This window comes from Dendroctonus ponderosae, unplaced genomic scaffold (genome assembly GCF_020466585.1).
Source record: "Dendroctonus ponderosae isolate FM_Combo_2020 unplaced genomic scaffold, Dpon_F_20191213v2 Dpon_F_20191213_7, whole genome shotgun sequence".
Classification (NCBI taxonomy): Eukaryota; Metazoa; Arthropoda; class Insecta; order Coleoptera; family Curculionidae; genus Dendroctonus; species Dendroctonus ponderosae.
This window is the reverse complement of record NW_026018916.1, coordinates 4,898,248-4,907,566: the sequence shown is the minus strand read 5'-3', so window position 1 is coordinate 4,907,566 and position 9,319 is coordinate 4,898,248. Positions and strand designations below refer to the sequence as shown.

The 9,319-nt window shown below is 34.6% G+C and overlaps 2 protein-coding genes across 2 annotated transcripts in view; one reads left to right on the top strand and one right to left on the bottom strand.

Annotated features, from left to right (window-relative positions):
- LOC125502404 (uridine phosphorylase 1-like) overlaps window positions 1–6,110 on the bottom strand; it is a gene marked incomplete in the record, with an annotated part of 9,572 nt that extends 3,462 nt beyond the window's left edge. Inside the window, 2 exon segments of the mRNA XM_048668579.1 lie at window positions 3,842–3,946; window positions 5,989–6,110. Of these exon segments, the coding sequence (XP_048524536.1) occupies window positions 3,842–3,864 (23 nt within the window).
- LOC109539776 (PE-PGRS family protein PE_PGRS16) overlaps window positions 1–9,319 on the top strand; it is a 24,964-nt gene that overhangs the window by 12,239 nt on the left and 3,406 nt on the right. The window lies entirely within an intron of this gene.

The following is a 9,319-nucleotide window of genomic DNA, read 5'->3' as shown; positions in this document are numbered from 1 at the left end:
CAAAACCCAGATCAGTAAAATACCTGTTTTGAGCTGCGTAAGAGAGCATTTTGTCGATTTATACTAATGCATATTTCATTAGTTACCTACTATTTTACATGTAAATAAATCATTATTTGTAACTATTTAAAATAAATGTATTAAACTGTATTACTGTTCCAATCTTCTTCATAATTCAACTTAACCGCGCCCGCCTTCATATACATTCATAAGTACAATAAAATATGTACGCTGAAGACATCTTGATGTGTTTCAATCATCTGGTTGCATACACTGTCAAAGTGGTTTAAAATGCGCGCCAATTTCGACAGTCAGCTGAGGCGGGCTACGGTTAAATTTCGCGCTCGCGCAATGCGAGGTTCGGGGAGAATTTTAGTGTCGTCTGTCACCACATCCTGACCAGTTTATGGGTTTTTTAATGGTGTCGACAACTAAATAGCAACATTGGCGGAACCGTGAAATTTTTATTATATTGGGTAAAAGTTGCGTAAACTTAGCATTGACATTTTCCTCTTGCAAGTGTGCACCAGAACGGATTTGTCAGAAATTAAAGTTTCGGTTTATTCAGTGGTTTTTATGAAAAGTTAACTCTAAATAGAAGCAAAAAGTTGGTCGAATTATGTGAAGCCAGAAAAACGGGACAAAAAGCCGATGAGCACTAAGGAAGTTTAATATTGAAAATGGTTTTCCGCGTCAAATTTTACCCACTCTGTGATTTTTTTAAATTTGTGCAGAAAAACATCCAGAAAAATGAGGCAGCGAAACGAAATCAATCAGACAGTAAACCAGAATGTATAAAATTGTGTAAAAATCGAGACCGCTGGAAATAAATATCAAGGATATTTAAACGCGCCAAATGTACATTCAAAAACGGATTTATTTGCAGCGGTCAAATTTCGATTTTTATATAATTTATACGCGTAACCGGTAAATTATTTTATTTTGTGCTAACAAAGAGCAAACAAGTTCAGACTTGAATGTATTTTTATTGCATTTGAAACTATAATAGTGCCGTAAGTGAACCTCAAAGAATCAAGATCCTTATTTTTATCGCTTATAAAAATAGAACTCGGACACAAGAAGTGGGTGAATTATTAAACGATCAGCAACTTAATCGGTTTATACCAGACGAGATCAACGATCACTAAGATAAAGAGGAAATTTGGGAGTTTGGATCACGTAAAAGATCAGAGTGTCCGGCAGTCTCAAAAGAAAAACCATTGAAACGTTTATTAGCGAAGAAAGAAGCCAAAAAATTAAGTCAATCATACGTTGCAAAATCCCTAAACCACAACAAATGAAATCCATACAAAGTTCATTTGGTGCTTAGTTCACTTAATGGAGATGATTTCGGCTGGAGCGTTGACTTTTAATGAAGATTTTAGATCCAGGAGCAATTTTCTTTTGAGAAAAGCATCTTTCCGTTTAAAAAATTCTTTCAATGCAACGCACAACCACTGTATAAATTGGGCACCAGAACATCAACACTGGATGTCTATTCAATCATCGGTCCGTTTATTTTAATTAAAGACGCTCCAAAAAAAATTAATACAGCGAATTGCTAGACTGCATCAAAAATTTTGTTCGAAGCAAATTGTTTGGGAGCAGAGGAGAGGAGCCATAGAATTTCCCGATCTAGCTCCACTGGATTTTTTTGTACGACCAACATATATTTTTTTAAAGAAAACTTTAAAAACTAAAACATTAAAAGCAACGTTTCTCTGCTTGCCAACTACAAAAATGTTTTTTGTTTCATTTGTATAGAATTTGTGACCTGTGCGTACACCTTGTATAAAAATGTATGTTTTTCCAAAAAAAATTTCCATCTGAGAATTGTTTGCACAAGACTACACAGTGTCTTCCCGGCGAAGTTGCGATGCAAAAAAACTATTTTTAGACCAAACATTCACTCGACTATTTAAAAACAGCTTGAAACCATCTTTTACAGTCTTAAGAAGAAATTTTGCCAAAATTCTATACAAATAATGAGTTCGAGAAACTATCGAATCGGTACAAATATCACCTGCACGAACAAAGCACACGCACTCGCGATTACTGAAAAGAAATGCGGAAGAATGGATGATGGAAAATGTACAGCCGGCAAAACTTCAGAGCAATCCAAGCATTAGTGCGAAAAGCAAAGAAGGGCCGTAATGCGAATTTTTTCGCGCTGATGACATAGAAAACCGCACATTTAAAACGCAAATAATTCTGCAAAAAGTATTACACGCGGAAAAGTATTACACATTACGGAAATACGCAAAGTGCTGCGAATGATGAAGAATTTTGCAAGGTTTGATGACTGGAGCGTTCTGCCCACGTCTCCGGACATATAAAAAGTGCTGTGTTAAAAAAAAACACTTTTTACAGGCGAAGAAACGAAAGAAACTAAATTAAAACATGCTCAAAACAGTAGGTAAGCGACTAACTTAGAGCGCTGATTGTTAATGTTTAAAAATTTCCATATAACTCTGTTAAAGGAGATTTGGGCGTTTGATTTGTAAATTACAATAATGCTTTTATATGGTTTCTTAATTTTTTCATGATTTTTTTCTCTAATGTCTACATTATCGCGAAAGGAAACATACAGATTAAGGAAAGAAATTGAAAATTCATCAGCAACACAAGCGAAGTAACAGCAACGTAAATGTGTGAGGAATTGTGAAAAATCCGAGCGGTGATTCCACATGAAAATTGAATGTCTCAAGTTCAGCTTTTACCAACAGGCGGATTCCACTTTGAAAATTTGTAAAGAAACTAAACTGCTGAAAAAAAGTTCACTTTAGAATTTGCATAATTTTTTATTCCTGCAAGCGATTTCAACTCGGTTTGAAGCTTCATCTAGTTAAATTCTTTTTCAAATCAGAAAGTGTTTTTGTAAAAACTAAGTTCTTCAGATGAAGGTTCCACAGAGTGAAGAATAAAACAATACAAAATTGGTGATAATTTGGCATGCTTTCAGTTGAAATAAAAACGTGTTTTTTCGGATTTTAACAGCAAAGGCATAAATATATATAACAGTTTTGGAATTTTTCACATATTTTATTTACTTATAGGGCGGTCAAAAAAGATATTTTTGGTATTGTAGTGCTAAAGTTTTTCCTTCCATCTTAGGAATCTAGAGCTAGAAGTTCACAGTAAACTTGAGACAAACATTCAATATACCGAGATGTATGATTGAATTGAACGGTAAACGCTAATTTTTTCCGCTTTTTAAAGCTTTTTCCTCACACCAATGGCGATTGTTGACCATTGATACTGAACAATCTTTGCAGGAAATAAGCCAAATTTCAAAACAAGCAGTGAAAATTGGACTGAGATTGTGGAAATCTGCTCTATAAACTTGAAACGTGAATTTTTCACGTAGAATCACCCCCAAGAATACATTACTCTCACTTATGAAATCCAATAACAAATATAAACAATCACAATCCCCCCTAATTATTTATTGATCACCACATTGGTCTCGGCTGGGCATTTTTTTCTGTTGCGGTCATGATACTCCAATTCGACCAAGCAAGGTTACGAAACAAAACACAGGATTAATCGACAGAGAGTAATAACAATAATCGGCGATTATTCAATGGCAAAATGTCACAAAAAAAATCATATTATTATACAAGTTACATAAGGCCTGAATTGTGCAAGTTTGCCATAAGGAAAAGGTATCAACCGGATTCAAGCGTTAATTGAGTTATTGAAGTGAAGGGGTGCGTGAAGCTGATCATAAAAGTGGCTAGTTTCCTTCTGCTGCAACAAGATTTTCTGCGGAACTTTATATGCCGCATTTTTTTCAGATTCTAGCAATATTTTTAAAGCTATTTGGAATTAAAATACTTACTCGTCCAATTCTTCATCAGACATGGCGGTGGAAAAGTTGAACACGTCCGTGAGAACTATTTTGGCGGCTTTTGTTTTTCTGTTAAAGATGGAAAACTTCACTTATCTATAACATAGAACGATTAGTTAGCAACAATCAAGTGACGCACAAATTACGATTATTCTACTATATTTGCTCGCCCTGTATGAGAAAGAACGCGGCAGAAAAGCTCTAAAAACTATTTTCAACTGAAAACTGGCGTTTATATAACAAGTTTCAAAAACCAACTTTTTAGCAATAGAAGTTAAATTGGAGTTGGGAAGACACAAATCCGCACAGTCTGCCATTATTTAGCTTCAAAATTACAAAGTTTCAAGAAGTCTTCATTTTTACATGCTTCTTAATATATAAGTCCACTATTGTTTCTATTTAAAATGTTTTGAACTTTTGCAATTTCCAACAAGAACAGTGTGAAAACTTTCTGGATGTTTTGGCTTAATAGTAATGAGAACCTGAAGGAAGATTGTCAATAGAACGAGCCTAATTTTCAGGGCTCCTAAACCCCTTAATTATACACATTTTTTTAATAAAAAAAGCAACAAATTTTTCCCAAAATAAATTATATTCGTTTTGGTAAGTACTTGTTTAGGTCTCAATTATCTATTTTACATCAGTTACTGTGGGGAAGTGGAAAAAGCAAAAACGAGAAAAAATTAAAGAGGGTAATGGTGACTAATGAATCAATATTCGAATTTGATTTTTATATTTTTTTATGGTTCTTGACGTTTCGCTAACCGGCATTGCTAACATCTTCAGAGTTGTAGTAATTTCTACTCTTCGTACTCTGATTCGATCATCAACGAACCAAATGAACCGATTTTCCATTCAGGAACGTAGCTGGCATCGGTAGTTTCACTCGCACCCATGCCAGCTTATCAGAGAAGAAAGATGGCCTGCGCAAGAACAGTTGTTCCTATGTTCCAGCTTGATACCTTCACCGCTAAAAATAACTCAGTTTCGAGCTAAGCAAAGTATTGTTTTTTTTTGGTTTGAGTGAGAAAAAATAAACTTTTGCAGTCTTTTTTTGAAGTTGAATTTGAGAAATAAAAATTTTCTCGGATAAAATAAATAATATAATATATGATAATAATGAATTATTTGAAAACCGTTAGAACATCACTAATAAGGAAGAAAGTATTTGACCAAAAGTCCAGAAAGTAATTGCAAATCCAGAAACGTATTATATACAGGGTGTCTCTTTTGAAATAACAAAGTTTCAATCCAGCAAATCATCCGTGTTTCCTGGACAGAACATTTAGTGTACAAAATTTGTGAAGAATCATAAAGAATATGCAAATGATCGTTTCATATTTTCATTATTAAAACATTATAAAAATAATCGCATAATGGAAAATGTATTAATTCTGTCAAATACATAGTGTGACTATCGTTTGATAGTCCTTAAGCCACTTAATCGCTAACTAAAATGCTTAGTCGTATGAGTAAATATTGAGCTTGTGCATTGATTTTGCTGCCTAATGCCATTATTAAGCATTTTTCGTTGAATGTGTATAAGTTTTCCGGGTTTTCTAAGTAATATCAAACACACAAGTTCAGTTGAATGTGCGGAGAAAATGGGATTGAATACGAAGAGCGCTCACTTTCAATCGGTTGCAATAGACGTACATTACAATGAGAAAATCGGTTGATTTGAATAGATATTGACACTTTTCTCCACTTTTTTACTTTATTTTAATGGAAAAACAGATCTCTGAATTGGTTTGCGTTCCAACGTCTAAATCAATAGTGAAGCAGCAAAGAACGACAAAAACAAAAAACTCAAATGGAGCCAAATATTAACACCCACCATAAACGTGTTTAGATAGTTTTTTTATGTTCTAGAAATGGTTTTGTTATTATTTTCCTTGCATATTTAGGCACGTGCCTACGAAATTAAATTTCCTAGTTGTTAGTGGAACCCCTTAATCGATTTTGCAAAATACCTAAATAATTCAAGCACTTGATAGATTAAATCCTGTGATAATCAAATGGAGTAATAGAGTCTCCTAAGACTAAAATGGGGGCTTGAACTGCAAGTAACTTGCGCTGGATGGCACAAGAGCAATGGAGGTATTTTCCCGAAATGTAAATCGATGGCTAAACATTACCTGAAGAGTGAGTTTCTCGAGCTGGAAAATCAGCAGGACACACCCAAAACACACAGAAAGAAACTGGAGTATGGGAAAATCAGCAGCAGCTATTTGTTGCAGAACAAGAGGGGCGCAATCGACTATCCCTTAACAATCTGCGTGGAGGGAGCTTTTTGTGGAAACGGTCACTGGGAGTTGATGCAAGGCCTCCAAAGTCCTCGAGCATGGATTTTGAATGTTTCCAAAACCAATTAGATTTTCCATTTTTCTCCATCAGAAGGAAATTGGCTGATAAAACGGTACCCACATCGCACCAGCTGCTAACATTACCAAAAGAATTGCCTTGATTGCATTGTTTAGTAACTGAATCGAGGAATTGGAAAAAAAATGCAGCAATTCGACCTTTGTAATGGAAAATCGTTACGTGGAAAGCCTGTTGTTTGAGGTGGGCTTTAAAAGGCCATCAAAGCCGCCCTGTGCGTCTTGCTGCTCTCCTGCTCGAAAATCTCGCTCCCGCCATTCCTCTGGATAGCAACAGGACACAAGGGAGGGATGAAAATGAAATATTCCCGTAAAATTCACTTCTTGGCCTTGGAAGCATATCATCGCATTTGCCAGGCTGTACCAGCTTAGCTTTAAAAACGTGTTTTGCATTTATTTTTCAACAAATTTTACTCCCATTTTTATAGAATTAGTGGAAGCCTGCAGCAACTGATTAAATCCTCTCTCGGTGCCATTAACGGTTCTTTTGGGTTCGACGATCATTTTACTTTTTCTGCGAAGCAATCGCGACATTCAAACAATGCAGTTGCTTAATTGCTGTACATTGTACAAGTTACATCGACCTTTTAATGCCGCTAATTAAGGATAAGAGCTTAAATTGCCGTAAAATTGACCTTTATCCCGCTAAAACAGGTCAATTTTCTTCATTGACTAAAGTTTCAGCACTCTTTCAGTCGCAATAACTGGTCTATGGTTCAATTATTCATGAAACTGAAGGATTATTATGCGGTGAACACTTAACAAGTTGGTGTAGTTGATAACTTTAACAGAATGGAACAAATAAATAGGATAAAAATTGAGATTGACTTATTTTCAGTCAAAAATGACGGCAAATAGTGTTTGACAGTTTTGAGTGGCATCGTTGACATTTAACAACGAAGACTGTCAAACAATTAGCAAATTCTGTAGAGCTCGTCTTGGAAGTGACACAACCCGAAATGAGTACTTTTACTGAATTTTCTGATTGTTTGATTGACTTCCTGACGGACGAATGACTTCTGACTTTTGACTTTGACGGCTTTTGTGTCAATTATTAACGCTTCCGCTCAAAATTGTCAAACATTTATCAGCTTGGCCAGAAAACGTAGTTGATAAACTCACCTGAATTGAACAATTACAGACAATAAAAATTGAGATTGACGGATTTTCAATCACAAATAACAGTAAATGATTGTCAAACTGGTATTTGGCAATTTTGAGTGACTTTGTTGACGTTTAACAAAGAAAACTGTCCAAAAATTAGGAAATGTTGTAAAACCCATCTTAGAAATTATTTGCAAATGACACAACCAAAAAACCGATAGTTTTACTGAAATTCCTCATTGTTTGACAGATTTTTGTCTCAATTATTAACACTGTCACTCGAAAATCTCCAGTTGCACCATTTCACCCCTAAAGTATTAAGGCGTCTTAGTCGTGATAAATGTGTTCAACCAAAGAGAATTTTATGTAAAAAAATGACAAAAACGTCAAACACAGTGACGCAATTTGACTTAAATTTGCTTGAATTGCTAAAAAAGTTAAATTTCAGAATGGAAAAATAACAAAATCTAACAAGTTTTAGTAAAGTTAACTTTAGTTAGAACTAGTTAAAGCCGCTGTGGAAGTAGTTCGGATCCTTAAGTGCTTCCAATTATACATACAGAGTGTTGCAGCAATAAGCAATCACAAATTGTGACATTTTAACGTGTTTTTTCAAAGACAGATCGCGGAATTCATTGGTGGATAATGAATTGAAAGCTTCAAAATTTTTAAAAATTAAAAAATAGTTAATAAGAAAATTTCAATAGTATAATTTGCCACAATTAATTTTTTTGGTACACCTAATTTCTGCTTTTTTAAGGGTACCATTGCGCAGCGTGTTTTTGAAAACATATAGTTTTTAATTCTAAATATCTAAAAAACAGCTGCTGTGAAAAAAGCACAATTAGTCTACGTTTTTTTTTCAAATTTTCCATTGAAAATATTTAGTGACATCGCAACTCCTTATACAGTGATAAAAAATTTACCAAATTTCTTTCTCCTGATGCAGCTGCAGACAAGTTTTAAAATTCATAATTTTCATCTTAAGATACATCCTGAGAAAATTAAAAGAATTAACGGATGATAATTCTTAAACAGTTTGTAGACATACAGAGTGGCTCAAAAAATGGGCGCAAGTCAAGTATGCAGTAATGTATTTCTGAACCTGTAGGATTTCAATCTAAATATCAAAATTGAATCCCTTGGCCACTTTAATCTGTGACCAAAATGCAAACAATCCGGAAAAGTTACCCACGGTTTTGAAAAAGATGATCTTTTTAATATTTTCAAATCTACATGTTTTGTATCTAAATTACATAAATCTCAAAAACGGCTGAGCGGTAATGAGAAAGAGCATCTTTTTACTTACGCAATACATTTAGTGACCATGGGAGTCTTTATACAGGGTGACACAAAAAAATTGAGCAATTTACTGGAGCACGTTTTGCTGCAGGTGGATAGAGATCACAACTTTTTCTCACTGACCCAAACCTCACCAACTTTTGCCCAACTGCTTCTTAAAAATATGTTAAATTGCAGCATGGATGCAGATTTTCATGTCAATAGTGCTGCATACAGGGTGCGCCAAGACCACTGGCAATTAAGTGAGTTTGAGTGAAAATGCTGCTTCAATCTCAGTCTACCGGGCATTTAGCTCTGTAACTTTCAATATCTGAAAAACCGCTGCACTAAGAGGCAACGATCAAGAGAGCTTTTTTATGTAGACTTATCAGCAAAATCCAAGTAAAGTCACCCAAAGTCTTCACATAGGCAAACAGAAAAGTTAGTGCCATTTTCTAGAGCAATTAGGTGTGTAGGATGCAAAACTTGCTTTTACTCCGGATAAATTATCTTAATAAAATGTTTCTTCTTTTTTTACAAACTTCTTGTTGGGTATTTCGCCTCAAAAATGTTTGTCTTTAAAAAAGACAGAATTTCCTCACGTCTTCTAGTACAGATTGATAAATAGTGCTCCTATTTCGCAATAAGAACGAATTATTTATCAAAAAGTAATCAAGAACTATCACCTAGAGGGTATCCTGCG